Below are 16,169 nucleotides of genomic sequence, written 5' to 3' on the forward strand. Positions count from 1 at the left end.
CCCAGAACTACGCTGACAGTTTGCATTTTTTTGTCATTTCAGGCTTTCTAGAAGAAAACTTCCACCAATGTGGCCACCACTACCACCAGAGTCTGCATGATCTTCCACTTGGACGAACTACTCAAACGGCGGTTCTGCCAGCGTGAATAAAGTACCATTATGCACCAGTATCTTACCTGAATCAAATGGCAATTAGACTCAGTTGAACAACACCAGCGGAGACGATAATGAACATTACTACCATGTCACGACTAAACACATCACTGAGTGGAATATATCTAATTTGCTTGCATAATACTCCAAACATATTATATAAATGGACAAGTAGGGCGAGATTTAGTTGGCCAGGAGGATAATTCTCCTGCTTGCCACTATATGCCGCCACATGTAGCATCAAGCTTAAGCGTTGCGAGTTTGTTTTGGACATAGCAACCTGATTTCAGGTAAACCGAGAGTTACATGTACACTTGAACATTTCGTTCTAGTGTACCAGTTAGTGCAGTTCACCTATTTTTCAATGATCCTGTTTGGAGAAATCACCGTTCAGCTGGAAGTCATTTTCGTTCAAAAAACAGTTACGTGCCAAACCAACTATTATGGGGATGGTTTCGCGTTCAACATAACGTGACCAACTATTAAGCTGTGCGGGAGTGGACTCCTGCGTATCGCCAAATCTAATATGCTTTTACATGTAGATAGACACAACTTTTTTACATGATAGTGCTAATTTCGCTCTTGGTTATGCTCAAAGGCCTGGATCCCCTATAGCGCTTTCTGGCTTGGGTCGCCACTGCGGTAAAACTACTTTCGGCTCCAGTGGAAATTTGGAATGATACCAAGCGGATAATTCTTAGTTACCAAATAAATTGTGAGGCCGAAAGGGTACTTTCCTTGCCTCAGCGACCACAGCTTAAAAACGCTGGAATCAGGCTTTTAAGAATCCCGGGAGTCTCCTCCGGCGTGTTGTATGCGACAAGATAAATGCTCAATTTCTTTCTATACCACTTTACTACGTTGAGTGTTTTTCACGATATGTTTTCTCATATGTTTGATTTATTATGTTATGTTTGTTGATGCTGTGTTGTTTTTTGGTTGTTACATGTAAATGCATAAATGCTGTCAAAATCATCTTTAAAATATGCTAACTTGATTTGTGAAATTTACGCCGATATTTCCATTATTTTAAAAAGGAGCAACTTGGATTTCTGAGTAAATTGACATTTTGGACTTTTTGCTATCCAAATATTGAAGTCCGAACAATACCAATCGCTGGCTGTTGGAACAGACTCAGTTAAGCTCTTTCCTGCAAGTAAAATGCTATACGACATATTCTAACGATTTCATAAATTGTTTGTAGGGCCTATATGTACAAAAAAAACAGTATACAAGCATACCGAGGGGTATCCAGGGCCTTCGGGTGGCAGCAACCTTCCGTTTATTTCGCGAATTACGACCAATCATTTTCAGAGAAAAATAATGATTGGCGGATTTATAACTGTCTTGTAGATATGTTATAGGAGATGTTCCTTAATCTTGACGCTCTGTCAGCTCTAAAGTGATTCGCGACTTAAATGGTATTAGCGGGCCGGTCGCTGTCCCCCCCCCCTCATAGGCTTACTGCCCCCCTCATCGTTTGTGTAAATAAATGTAAGATAGTGTAAAATATATGTTTATATATTACATGTAATTGTTGTGAGACAATAGTCAAGTCACTTAAATAGTCCAATCTTGATATTTCGCGTGTTCGGTAACAATACAGGTATGCGAGACATGTACCGTGTGTACGTTTCTATATCGTTTTGTGCACTACATTGTACATTATTGTACATCAATAATTGTGATAAATAGCACATATGTATGTAAATAATGTCTTCAGATTGATTTATTCGGTGAGATGGCGAGTATTTCATAGAATTTTCTTAATCAACATTGCTACCATACTAAGTGGGCATGTAAAAAATTATATGAAGCTAAAAAACGATCACTACTCGTCCTGGGGAGGGAGGGGCATGTTAAAATGCAGTATTTCCCCAGCGATATTTTTTTTAGCACAAAAGTCTCTTGTTATAAATACTGTAAGCTTACATACAGGTGACGGCATGATTTAAGAATGTTCGATTGAATACGTACACCACAGTATCTAAACTTGTGCGGCAATAAATGGTTTGGTTGTTTGGGCTTGACAAATGAGTGTTCAAAGAAATTTCTCTGAGTTCCCTCTCACATGGAGTTTTTTAGATGGGTGTGCTCATCACTCAAAGAAAGCGCGGCACGGCAAAGTTTGCTCTTCAGGAACGCATGTTTACAATGTACTTTGTGCGTTATCTTTAATTCATAGAATTTTCCTCGGCTATGACTGCAACAAGGTTATCTTCCTTCCAAGACGGTAGCTTAGTATCAACTCCGCCTTGTGAAATGTTAGACGTTACAAGCTACGTTCATACTGAGGAATCTTGTTTTACACCTGCCCAATTTGCATGCTGACGAAGCAGCTCAGCTCACTGGGGGAGTAGTATGGGTCAGTCAGCTGATACCGCGCTACCTCTTCGGTGAGGTTTGTATCGTGAACATCGGATTTCGGACAGCCAGAAGTTGATAGATATAAAGAATTACTTTGATTACTTTGATATTATTGTTCTAGGGTGCTAATTTTATCATCAGCATAATATATGCAAAATAAATGTTTAGTCATATAGGACGGTTGTAATATAAACTCGATGCAATTAAATGAACAAAAGACATCGTAATTTTTTAAAACTATGATTTAGAGAAGTGAAAAAGTAGATTTACGTAGAACTATATGGTGATGGAATACTGAACTTGGAGCGTGAACGAAAAATGATGTGTGAATATGGACGAAATGAATTTATTGCCAAAAATTGGGAGTGATAGTTAGCGGTACAATACAATACAATACATAACCTTCTGTGGATGAAATTGGCATGGGCTGGAAATCTCTTGTGTGGTGGTATACGTACTCACCACGACATTTGCTTATATTACATAATTATTGCATTAAGGTTTTTTTCCTCAGTGATATTATCAGCCTAAATAATGTTGGGTCCCTTGGATCGTGACTGGGGACTCCGACACTAACTCTGACAGTGCATGTGCAGTGCACGTACAGTGTACGATGCTTGCACATACATGAAGTGCAAGCACATGTTACATATTATATGTGTACACATGTGCATGTACTCTCGACACGTGTACAGTGCAAGTACATGTCCATGTACAATGCTGCCATCTAGGATTCCTCGTCACGACCCGAACCATAACAATGACTTCGGAAATGAACCCGTATGTATTGAAGTATGTATATTACATAATATGCTGTAAATTATATTCCAATTTTTTCCAAATTTAAAATGTAAATCAATATCCTCAGATTTCACCGACTAACTGTACATACATGGTTCATTCTACATACTTCCCGGTAGAGTAGCTTGGTCGGGGCAATAGTCTTGATGGAGATCTAAGCTTCTAAAGGCACGGTTAGTTCCTTTAAGTATTTGAAATCTAAATAGATTTTGAGCTTTTACAATACAAAAGAATATTCAAAAGCTAGTTTGATTTTAGAGAAATGGGTGTTTCGCCTCAAAGAAGGAGCGGCTCAATTTCGGAAATTCTTTGACCAGGTTTGCATAATACGGGAAAACTAGGCGTACTCTCTGGCGCCTAACTTTAGACTATCTGAAAGCTCACAAAATGCCATTGTCAGTTCGAAAGCTTGTATGCCTACATGTATGTGTGATCATCAATTAGTGAGGTTTCGCAACCACCCGTTTAGGCCCTACGACGACGTTTATCTATTGTGTGAGTTTACCTGAACAATAGATAAACGTCGTCGAAGGGCCGAACCGGGCGGTTGCGAAACCTCCCTATTGTCTTGGTTCCTCATGTTACTAGTTATAGCAGTCACAAATTGTACAAATTTTATACGTTTAAAGTACAATGTATTTCACTTTCTCTTGCGGATATGTGTCATTCGGTAGAGTTACGTCTACTAGCTGAGCGTGCATAGTTTGCTTGTGACGCGTGTGTATTTTTTTACGACTACGTATAACCATCACTGTCAAATGTACATACATGTACATCCACCACTATATAGTGTACATTTCTTCACTGAAGTACAGTTGAGTTCCCCAGTATTACATCCTAAGAGTGCTTGTTTCTTTTTTATTCCTAGCCGACTCAGGTCTTCGGTATTGTACTAGATAACACTTGTTTCAGATTAATCCAAATGTGCTGTGTTGTTTTCTTTTCCTGGGGAACAAATTGAAAATAAATCGAATCAAAATCATCGGGTTTGTTGTTGTTTTTTATTCGCGTGCAAAAACGTTATGATACCTTGTGCCATTGACATCATGATTACACGCTGGCTTTATTGACAGCGTAAGTGGTGGTCGTGACAGTAGTAACAACACTATCGTCTGCGGTCTTCAAAACGACTTGTTGTTGTTAATATTCTTTGGTACAATTTCCTCAGTTCTTGCGTTTCTTCCTGAAAGATACAATCCTGAATTCAAATAAGGTAATGCATTGATTCGGCAGAAATGCGAGACGACCAAAAGCCATATATTTATGATATCTGACCACGATTTTGGTATATACACTATTTGTACAGTTCATGACCACCAATAGCATGGAGATCAGAAGCGCATAATAGAACCCGTTGTTGCCCGGACAATCTATCCGAGGACTTAACAAGCTTCTACGTCTAAAAGAAATTACTAACCATGCACTCGGAAGCTTTTTTCAGCTGCCCATAACGAAATCAGCTTTTTTTTAATTAGCATGTTTAACTATACCCTGATGAATACTAGAAACATGTTAATGTACGAAACTAATACACCATGATGATGATCATCATCATGGTGATCATACAAAGTCAACAGGAGGGCCAATGTTAACAAAAGATTTTGTCACCTGCACAAACTTATCACAGCAATACAGGTAATATCTAGCCGAAATATTCATGAGAACTTCATCTGATTAATAAGCTGTATATTCGTAAGAGATGACGAAAAAGGGACGCGGCTTCATGCAAGCCTTTCAGTTGACCCTCTGCTCAGCTTGGACAAAGAACTGACGAAGTAATTTTTCTACGATGGCTGCGTTCCTTTTGCTTTGGATGGGAGTATTCGCCTCTTTTATTGGTAAGCAATAAAGTCAATCCTTGAACAGACGAATTCTCCGTCCCTTTCATCTCTTCCTCGAATCACACTCATTAGGTGTAAAACATGTCGCTAAATTATTCTGGTCTCTTAATACTTGCCTGTTCTAAAGTATAGGCAGTGAAATTAAGGTTTGCACTAAATCTCATGGGTTTCTCAAAATTGCGTATATAAGCTTCTTTCTGTTATTGGTGAGGTTGGACACATTTCCTAAGTTTCTCTAACGTTACGACCAAGCTTCTCTATTGCTGAACGGATCGAACGTTGATAAAATCAAGTATCGGAACGAGTTAAGTCGCATCATGTATCTTGAAATTGGTCAGTGTTTTCCATATTTCAGATTTGCAGGTTTTGGCAGCTGCACCAGTCGAATGTGCGGAATACACGGAGAGAATCGGGCAGTGTGCAAAAGGGACCAAACTCGCTACCCAGGCGTTAACGAACTTGGATGCATGTAAGACCAACTGTGGCATGAACCCCGCCTGCCGGGGATTCAACTCCGTGCCAGGGCTTCTCTCGTTATCTTGTGATCTCATGAGCGAGCAGTGTGAGGACGGCGAACTGTTGGCATCAAGTAATTCAAAAGTCTACACAAAAAGTAAGTCAGCTTCATAATTCCGTACCAATAATCATATTTCGGACATTCTTATTTTCTTTTCATACGCTAGACAGATCGACCAACTTTTTGTTTTTCTTGTGATTCAAAATAATAAACAAGTTAGGGGCCACAATGGATTTGCCTGCGTTCACTTGAAACTACATTTGTATTTCCAGACCATCAAACTTTTCATTATTAAAATCGCGCGTATTTCCTCCGGTCTGTCAGATTGTTAACGTGTGTTTTTTCTCCTAATGTTTCAGCATGTCCACAAGGTAAGTTGCTTTTCGCTGGGCTAATATCTATGTAAATCTGCGGATTTAAGGTAAATCACGAAATCCACGAAAAATAAAGTATGGCCAAAGTTTGGTATAGTAACGTTGTTCAGTCGCCAACTTCTCCGTCATTTCTTTTCCTGGACCCTGAATACTCGGAACCCTACACAGTAGTGCGAATATGCCCGTCCAACAAGTGAGTGCGAAGTTGAATGAGAAATTTACGTAGCTAGTGTGGCAAACATAGTTCATCCTGTACCATAGTCTAATTCTTTAAGTGAATTTTGAGAAAAAAATGTTGAGTGTCTTGTTAATCTTGATCTGCTGATGCATGTGTGCAACATATTGTGGGACAGAATTCAGATTCAGTTCATGATGTCATTGCGCTAACTAACTTTGAGTTATTTGTGAACTCCTGTCTGAATCTTTTGCAGGTCCATTGTCAAACTACAATCTCAGGAAAGGAGATTGTGTCCGCAACGACATAAAAAAGTTGACAGTTGACGTCACTGCCCTGGGCTGCGCTCAGGAATGTGACAGTTTGCCCGAATGTAAAGCATTCCTCTACAAAATAGATCCTACCATTCATTGCTGGTTGAAGAACAATGAATGCCCAGTTCTTTCAGTTTTCCCAGCGTTGATGTATCAGCATTTTTATTTCTACACAAAGCTAGGTTAGTCACAATATCCTTTTCCCAGATACAACATTTGATAAATACACCCATACTTTCATTGGCCTTTTCCGAAAGTTACAAACCATCAAATCAAAGCTGACCCATTTATGCTCACGATATATCTATGTTAGTAAAATACCACGTAACGCGGAAGGTCTTTCGGAGAAATAAGATCTTTACGCCGGGCAACGAAATAACATCATGTATATACGAGTATTCATCAAAATGGGGATCTGGTGAATGCAAAGACATGGGTTGGACTCATGTGATGAATGATTAATTTCTATAATGGTTTCTGTCGTCGAATTTTCAACTGGATTTTGGGAAAATCGTGACAGACAGTCTCATAATTTTACAATATTCTTGCCTTTTTAGCAGTCCCCCTTTTTACGACAACCACTCCGGCAACAAACCCGACAACTCCAGGTAGGTTGAAGATTGATATAACGGCTGGGCCAAAGAAATGTCTCGAACTTTGTTGTCTCAATAACTATCCAATTAAATATAAACTCTGCACCACAAATACATGTATACCTTGACTAAACCATCCTGTCTTGATATTTCTCCTAACAACTTTGGCAGCGGCGACAGTGCCTCCGGTTGAGCCGAACCCACCAACAGCAGCTCCGACAAGGCCAATAACAGGTAATGGATTACTGGCCGTCATCATATATTTTGAAAATTATAATAATAGTGTATCATTCTTATAAATCTGTTGAAGAAATTAACTAGAATTGATTTAACGCGTCTATTAAATAAGCTCTATTGGAAAATGAAGATTTCAGACATGAGTATACGCCGTTTACCTTTTTGGTGCTCATTCAAAAATGCTTACTTCGCATCCGTATGGATTGCGTTGTTTTTTTCAGGTCCAAATTTGGCGCTTAAAAAACCTGCAGGCCAGTCTTCAGTCTACGCTGGTCATTCTGCAAGTCTTGCCGTCGATGGAGATAGAAACCCCGTCCACGATGATGGGTCTTGTAGCCACATGGGCAACACTGTAGACCCCTGGTGGTATGTGGACCTGGGGACGGAGATATCGGTCGGGACAGTCGTAATCGCTAACCGACAGCAATCTTGTGAGTATAGTGCTGCTATCTTGGCGCAAATGACTATGCTCTGGTGCTTCCTTTAATTAAACTTTATTCTTCAAAACCTAAGCGGTACCAAGGGGCAATCTGCAGACCAAATAACAATCCGAATGGAAATTGTCCTTATTTTCTGCCTTGCTCAATAGTGGAAAATTAATACCAGTAAAACTGTTTCATGGCAATATGATGTTAATACTTGAAACATTTACTTCTAGTTGAACGACTGGCGAATTTCGATGTCAAGCTATCAAATACAGCTCCACCTGACGGCCTGTCAGGAGCCACAGTTTGCTTTCACCAAGATAAACCTGCCCTAGATGGTGAGGTATTGCAGATACCGTGTCGAGGCAGTGGGCGTTACGTTATAGTCCAAACTATGAGGACGGGTCTCTTATCACTGTGTGAAGTGGAAGTCTATGAAGATTTGGACGGTAAGTTTATGCAGTTCCATTGGATTTAGATCACTGTCACACTGAGTAGCCAACTTTGCCCGTCGCTGAAATATCAAGCATACCGGCGACGGAGTTCACGACCTGCGCGACCTGCGATAAGCAATAAAATGTCACTAGTCTGCGGGGAATCACGTGTTTTGATATTGATTGCAGATGGATGATTCTCGTCGCCGGCAAAAATTGGTTTGTCGACACTAGGCAAACAAATAATTTTTTATCAGAGGTTTTGAAGCCAGAATTTTGTCAGTAGTGAGAACAGGTGACAAAACCATTAGACTCGTACATATTTCTCATTACAACTTTGGCAGCGACGACAGTGGTTCCGGTTGAGCCGAATACAGCAACGGCGGCTACGACAACAAAGCCTACGACAACAAAGCCAATAACAGGTAGGCAAAACAGATTACTATAGTAGTCATTTTATATTCTTGAAAATAATCTAATATTGAATTATTCTTTTAAATCTGTGGAAGGAATTCACCCCTATAATGATGTAATGGTAGTAACAGGTAGTAACACACCGACGGATATTTGATATGCAATCAGACAAGGTGAAATTAGGTGATGTGAACAATAAAGCAATGGAGTAATGAACTTGTCGTAAGGCGTTTTAAGATGTGCATCTGCCAAAACAGAGCAGACATTCTTGAGGCATTCTGTATTATTTGCAGTGGCCGTGCCCAACTATTCTCACCTGACGGGCGACTGTACCGAAAGCAACCTGAAGGAACTGACAGTTGATGTCACCATCAATGGATGTGCTGAAGAATGTGACAGGATGCCAGATTGCAAGTCTTTCGTCTACAAGGCGCTGCCTTCACCTAGTTGCCAGTTGAAAAGCTCAACGTGTCCGACATTAACGCAAGTGCCGGAGTCAGCCGGCGCCACTCATTTCTACAGAAAAATCGGTGAGTCTCTGCACGAAACAATGAATATATACGTGAATTCTGCGCATTTCAAATGTGACATTAATACAATTTCGAGTGCCAATCTTTCGTGAGATTGACTTGGTTGATCTTTTATTTTTGTAGAGGAGGTCCCCAACTATTCCGTCAGGATAGGCGACTGTCCGGGGTACGACATAAAACAGTTGACGACTGATGTCACTAGAGAAAGCTGTGCTGAGGAATGTGACAGTTTACCCGAATGTAAATCGTTCCTCTACGAACTACTACCTACTCTTAAATGCTACCTGAAAAGCTCTGAGTGCCCAATTTTGAAACCAGCGCCAATATCCTTCGGGATCGTGCATTTCTATACGAAGGAAGGTGAGTCGGTGCCTACACCAGGTTATTCTTGCAACCGATAAGGTGTCTCGCGTTTGAAATAGGAAATAGATATTGTCGGACCAACATTATGTATATGTGTAAGAACGGCGTATCCTTTTAGGTGGATCTGAATAATTTGATACATTTGTATTTCTCTAGAGCCGACGACGACAGCAAGTCTCACTGCAGTAACCACTGAGATTCCTAGCCCCAGTCCAACAACAGGTAAGAGGGTTCCAGTACTCTTTACGTCACCAATATTTTCTCTACGGAAGGTAGCATACCCAAGGTTATTGGCGAGATCCCAACACCCAGCACTCTACCGATTAATAAGATCAAAACCAGATCGGGGGTCTATGAAGGAAAATATTAGAGAACAAAACCCGATACCATTCTCCAGTCAGAAATGTCATGAGTGCTGCATCACATTTGAAAACGGTGCATGGATGAAGGCTTGTCGAAAATAGAAGGACCTCGTCGCCAAGAGCGCCTATGCGACTTCGATCATTTTCTCTTAATATGCTTTTCCTTTTTCATCTTCTGCGTTCGGATTTTTTGAGATGCACGACGCTGGACAGACATTTCCTTTGTAATTTTTGCTGTCGCCTGACTCATTCCCAGGTCACCAGATACTTTGTTCATATTTCAGCTAACTTCTTTGATTCTCCATGGTGGATTCTGCTCGGTCCGACGAACGAAACCAATCCCGAAAATCTCAAAGAGCTCTCGCTTAGCGAAAGCAACACGAACATGACCAGCGGACCAGAAGGACTTAATGCGTGGACGTTTGGAGGAGAAGCACCAAATACACGGAGTTCGGTCCGAGTGAACAGCAACGGGGTGTTTGATTTTGGTGATGACAGTTGGACACTTGCAACCTTCCTGAATCCGGAGAGTCTCAAAGACGGATCAATCGTAGAATGGGAGGGCGATGTACAGAACACTAACGGTAATCAGCTTGGAATCAAGGATGGGAAACTCCAGACAACTTTGGTAAAACTTGACGGAACAGAAACAACATATCCATTCAAAGCGCCTTCTCTGAACACGTGGCAACTTGTTGGTGTTAGTTATGATAAGGAGACTGGTGCATTGCACATGTGGATTGATGACCAGATTTCTAAGGAAGATGTCGGGAAAGTCACCACAGATATGAAGGGAGATTTGGTTATTGGTAACCGCCCAAATGGTCCTGATGGAATGGAGCAACTGAAGGGCAAGCTAGCGGGCATGACCATAGTCAATTATGCCATCACCCCTCCGGTCGAAACTGCGGAACTCAGAAGGCGTATCATTGGAACAGCAAGGCCGGCAGCAGGTAACTGGGTTCACGGAGAGATGCATCATAACGTCCTTTTCCAAACCTGTTCTCATCTGATTACTCTTCCGACAGTTAGCACCTGCGGCTGCACGTGTCACAGCATGGACCCTGAACTTCTGCCACACCATTGTCATATCCTTCGGACAGCTAACACATGACTTACCTACTTACTTGTTTTCATCTTACTGCATGGGTAAACCCTCGAGAGGTGAGGCCATTGATTCACAACCAACTATATTCCAACTACGCAACATGATTATCAAGATAATGATAAAGCCTTACCGGTGATGTTTTCTTCTTATTACAGGTGACCTGATCGTTGATGAATGGAACAGTAAGTTAATGTTAAAAACTAGTAGCGATATTAACTGCGCGATGCAATGGTAACCTGACCTCCCTGACATCCCCACTAGTGACAAATGGGCAATAGTGATAACTTCATTTAACTATTTATGAAAAGTAATGCACAAAAACATCCGAATAACTGCGTTCAGGATCAGATATATAAACGTATGGAGCCGGTCAGTAGAGTCCGATTCACTTGGTGTAGGTGCGTTGTGTGCATGTTTTTATATCAATTGTTTTTTCTTTCTTTTCTTTAGACAAAACCGCCCTGATAGCAGGCCTTGTTTGTGGTCTTCTCCTCCTTCTACTGCTGGTCCTCCTGATTATTTGCTGTTGCTGTTGTCATTGGTAAGGGGATTTATAACATGTAGATATCATTAGGCAGGTTTTGCAACCTTTACGAAAATTTTAATCAATTCAAGGCGTCCAGACTACATGTCCTGCGATGTATGTCAAGTATCCAAAACCAGGAATATGCTGCATGGCGTATACTATCTTTGTCAAAAGTTTCACCAAAGACTGCCAGAAAACCAGACCTCGCCGTCATTAAAATTGAACAAATTTATATTATTCCAGTGACATAATAGGGCCCCAGGTGTATTTGTAATTGTCATCGTATATTTTTCAGGACGAAACACAAGGAATGCAGGCAATGTACCAAGGGATATGAGCAGCAGATGCGGGCTTAGGACGAACCTATTGCCTGGTGTTGTTACAACTGTTAAGACCACCACTTTACACAGTGAAGGAAGCCAGGCTGTGCTTACAATGTTGCAAATGCATGAAAATTGTAATTATGAACTTTAAAGTATCTAAAAAATTGTGGGTCTTCCGCCCGCAACATGGTTGTGAGAGGTTTTAGATCCGATTGTTTTTCATGTGGTCATGCCAGTTTGTAATGTTCATGTTTGATGTTACTGAATAAATTATGCATTTATGCAGTGCGGAGCCGCAGTGCAATGTTCTGAACATAAATGAATGTCACATGCGGTAATTTCCTATATCGTTTGGTTAATAAGAATACTGATATTCTGTGTACATTTAAAACGATTTTATTTATCGTCAAACGTTGTGGATTTGGGATAGTTTGCCTGGTTTTGTTTGTATTTTGGTGTATATTTGTATCTGAATAAAGTTTATATACATCTTAACAATTATTTTTTCAATGTATGGTTCTATGCAGTGTATAGGACAAGTGGCACATGGGTATTTCTCTACCAGCGAATATCTGTACGGATGAGCAGACATTATGGAAAACGCCTGAACATGCGGTTAGGAATCGATCTGGAGTTGACTCAATAGGTGCATTTTCCTCATCCCACACCCAAGTTCTCCCTCTATCCATAGCAAAAAGCGCATGCACCACTTGTCCTAAATGTTGACTCTGATGATGCAGTGAATTCGAGACACAATAGCCTCTGACAACAGCACATCAGTGCAGTACATGTTCATGTACAATACTAGACAACACATGTCACGACATGTATATGAAAACGTATTGTCATGCTTTTCATCTTTCTAACACAAATTCACACTTGATTCAATTGGAATAGGAATCTAATGACGGCTGCATGACTCCCATCGCTAAGTCCTGATTGTTAATGGCCCCCCGTGACGATGGAAGTTAATAAATTAGTGACAGTTATTATGTCAACCGATTGATCAACATTGGCTTCATTGATTCACGACCGATGATGAGGGTGGCCTTTAGATTTAAAAGATGCGGGCTTACTTAAACAAGGCGAATCAAAATCAATAACTTATTACACTGATTTCATAATCATCTAGAAGAATATGTTATTGTTTTTAAACAAAAGCAATTTCTTGTATCACTGTATTCATAACACCCACGTTATGTATAATAAGTATGTACAACTAGGATTTCACGGCTCCAAAAAGTAAAAAAAATGATACATGACAATGTCACACGATATATTTATTCAGTGTGTGTAATACAAACTCTAAAATCTTTTGTCAACTTGAAATGTCTGAAGTTAATATTTTGATACCAGTGGTAACGATATTCCCGTGCGATATGCAGGGGGTTCCGTTTACACAGAGACGAATCACAATGGTTCAGTCATTTCCTAGTCAGTTAAGTGTCAAATTTAGAGTAAGGAGGCGTGACCATTCAAATAATACAAGGCGTAAATTGGAGACGGCTGGTATGATACGGGCTGCATAAACAGTGGGGTGGACTAGCGAGACAATAAAATGTTCTTGAGATATCATCGCAGATACACCAACCCACACAACAGATATGTTTACGTCGTCAACGTACTGATAACACATAATGCCCTCCTTGGGCATGGATCACTTAGAGTGACGGCAGACCGTGGATTTCGATTATAGGACCACAGAACAAGAATGGCAAACACGGCTACCTTATTCCAGAGGGCGAATGATCCTCATTGCTGCGGCATGTCATCAATTTCTTCGATTTCTTTCGCCCTGCAGACCTACATCCCTCCCATCGTTGGTGGAATAGGTCTGATTGGGAACGTCCTGACATTCATGGTGATGAATCTGCACCATAACCGCCGGAGCGTAATGTGTTACTATTTCAAAGTGTTGGCCACAAGCGATGCGCTTACGCTACTCAGTGGCTTTATTCTCCGGTACGTTTTCATTTTGCGGCCGGAATGGCTCCAGATTTACGCTGTAGGGCGTATTTTCTGCATCTTATTCTATTATTTCAATTTTTTATTTTACAATGTGTCGATATGGCAGGTTGCGATTATTGCACTTGATCGGTTCGTGGTGGTGCGTTATCCTCTCCGTGCGTCATCCTGGTGCACTAGCAAACGGGCCAAGGTCCTAGTGGCTTGTAACTTACTTTTTCACGGAATCGCGTACTTTCCAAACCTCTTCAGAACAAGTGAAAATGTAAGAGTTCCAAATATTGGTTCCTGTATGTTACCAGAGTGGTCAAAATGGTACGAGTTTGGTCAGGATGTCATCAATACGTCTTTAGACTCCGTCATCCCAGTGGGAATTATATGTATCCTGAATGTCGCGATAATAGTCAGTCTAAAACAGCATACCTCGATACTGAAGGATAAGACAGGGCTGATTCATTCAAAGTCCGACAGCAAGAAGGAGACCACCATGACACTGATGCTGGTCGTCGTGGCAACAACTCTTATCATCCTAGTCCTGCCGTACACGGTAGATTTCCTTCTGTGGTCGTGCTGCATGTCCGGCTACGAAACCGCGCACCCAGGATCGAGAGCTTTAAGTTTTGAAATCAGTTTCACCTTCTGTACCCTCAATACCTCAATTAACTTCTTCTTGTACTCGTTCAGCAGCGCTAGCTTTCGCGCTGATCTCCTCGCCATTTTCTGCTGTCGGCAGAGGCAGTCAGCCACGTCATCTGCCCGGAGTCTGACGTCTGGATCAACCAGTAACTACAGGACGACAACGGCAAATCGGTAGAATTTCATCACCATCTAGTTGTTTCAACTTTGATAACAGCGAACGCTTCATTAAAAATTAATACCTAGTCTGCTCTACCTAGTTCTAGCTGATATACGTCAACAGAACGTAGTACGGTGTCGTTGGCGTGACAGATGCCCGATGTTGGTGTTACACCTTACAATTGGCGATATTTGCAAAACAGTAATCAAGATATCGCCAGTTTAGGGATAACGCTAAAATGTTGGTAACGTCGTTGCACCAGCAGGGCTGCGCTGAAAGGAGGCATCTTCCAATCATCATGCCTCTCGGGCGAGTTGCTGTGTTTGAATGTTTACCCTATCTCGATGTCAAAAGTCTCATGTTCGTTGTCCACTGAGGCATAATACAGTATATATATGTTACACGAATGGTATCACTTCGCGTGCGTGTCACGAACAATGTTGGTAAGCTACTCCCCGTTCTTGGGAGGAAAATTTAAATTACACTGATGTAGACAGTGTCAAATACCAGTACCATTGTCATTGTTTACTTTCGTCTCTTTTTCACTTTCACAATGCTTTCACTGCACGGCTGATAGAGTTGGTGGTAAAGTCTGCTAAAATTATTTTATGTGTCCAGTGATCTTCCTTCAAGACGTCGCATGATCTTTTTTCCAGGACGTAATTGCTTTATGTTTGCAAGAGATTCATGGCCATGATAATCATCTTGATAACAAGCGGCTAATGTGCATCATGTTTGTTTGCCTGGTCTTCATGAATTTCAGAATCGTGATATCTACTAGTCATGTTGACTGCCCAGTCGAATTTGTATCCGAAAAGTAATTTTGTACGCTTAACTTTTTCCTTTGATACCAGAAATAATGTTCAAACTGAGAAAACACCAAGAAGAAACGCAAGATCCAATAATTCAAAACAAGCAAGTGCATGGCATTGTGCCAGTGTTGTTCTGAAACTCCTTATGATATTTTGTCAGAGTTCAGGATCTGATCACTTAATCTTAATCTACAGTTGATACGTGACTTCAATCTAACATGCCTTGTTGGTTGAGCCAAACGGGCTACTGCGATAGCAAAGGGGATGATACGCACAACAAATAAAAATTATCACCGCGAGTCATGACAAGGCTGCCGACCAGGGAATATTTAGGTCTAATTACCTAGATAAGTTAATTGCTTGATGTTTTAATTGGTATAGCAAAGCCTAAAATATTTAGCATTTACTGAAAGCTAAAGAAACTATAGAATCAATGCGCATCACTGAGATCTTGACAAATTGTATCAAAATGGTTATACTAAACCCAAAATATTTCCGTTAAGTGTCACATTTGGCTTGAAATTACTACTGGTTATTATTTTTTACTTAAACTCGGATAACAATTCTTCGGTACACTGAATATTCAGTGCGGTACACTGAATATTCAGTGCAGTACACAGAATATTCTGTAGAACCTCTCTATCAAGACAACCTTGGGATGCTGTCAAACTCAATGGAAATATCAATTTGAGACCCAATACAGTGTCCCGGACAGTTGGGTCTCAAATGATATTGATAG

General features: G+C 40.8%; 3 protein-coding genes across 7 annotated transcripts in view; all 3 read left to right on the top strand.

Annotated features, from left to right (window-relative positions):
- LOC135486050 (potassium voltage-gated channel subfamily B member 2-like) overlaps window positions 1-4,303 on the top strand; it is a 53,693-nt gene extending 49,390 nt beyond the window's left edge. For all 5 annotated transcript variants that reach the window (XM_064768520.1, XM_064768521.1, XM_064768523.1 and 2 more), the window contains one exon: window positions 43-4,303. The gene's annotated coding sequence lies outside the window, so the exon portion shown is untranslated. The remainder of the gene's footprint in view (window positions 1-42) is intronic.
- An 807-nt stretch (window positions 4,304-5,110) lies between these two features.
- LOC135485994 (uncharacterized) lies at window positions 5,111-12,318 on the top strand. The gene is made up of 15 exons (XM_064768432.1): window positions 5,111-5,159; window positions 5,518-5,775; window positions 6,039-6,050; window positions 6,485-6,724; window positions 7,100-7,150; window positions 7,594-7,803; window positions 8,031-8,246; window positions 8,576-8,656; window positions 8,939-9,175; window positions 9,299-9,535; window positions 9,695-9,760; window positions 10,185-10,853; window positions 11,164-11,190; window positions 11,459-11,549; window positions 11,830-12,318. Exons 1-15 carry the CDS (start codon window positions 5,111-5,113, stop codon window positions 11,888-11,890), a joined length of 2,505 nt encoding a protein of 834 aa, XP_064624502.1. The 3' UTR covers window positions 11,891-12,318.
- A 1,119-nt stretch (window positions 12,319-13,437) lies between these two features.
- LOC135487300 (alpha-1A adrenergic receptor-like) lies at window positions 13,438-16,104 on the top strand. Its single transcript, XM_064770904.1, has one exon. It carries the CDS (start codon window positions 13,569-13,571, stop codon window positions 14,634-14,636), a length of 1,068 nt encoding a protein of 355 aa, XP_064626974.1. The 5' UTR covers window positions 13,438-13,568; the 3' UTR covers window positions 14,637-16,104.
- Window positions 16,105-16,169: the final 65 nt, after the last annotated feature.

The sequence above is a fragment of the Lineus longissimus genome, chromosome 4, assembly GCF_910592395.1.
Source record: "Lineus longissimus chromosome 4, tnLinLong1.2, whole genome shotgun sequence".
Classification (NCBI taxonomy): Eukaryota; Metazoa; Nemertea; class Pilidiophora; order Heteronemertea; family Lineidae; genus Lineus; species Lineus longissimus.

Bases quoted from the DNA above. Each gene is read 5' to 3' on its own strand.
- LOC135485994 (XM_064768432.1), top strand. From the start codon at position 5,111: ATGGCTGCGTTCCTTTTGCTTTGGATGGGAGTATTCGCCTCTTTTATT. The intron at 7,804-8,030 runs GTGAGTATAGTG...ATTTACTTCTAG, and splicing joins CGCTAACCGACAGCAATCTT to TTGAACGACTGGCGAATTTC. The intron at 10,854-11,163 runs GTAACTGGGTTC...TTCTTATTACAG, and splicing joins AACAGCAAGGCCGGCAGCAG to GTGACCTGATCGTTGATGAA.
- LOC135487300 (XM_064770904.1), top strand. From the start codon at position 13,569: ATGGCAAACACGGCTACCTTATTCCAGAGGGCGAATGATCCTCATTGC.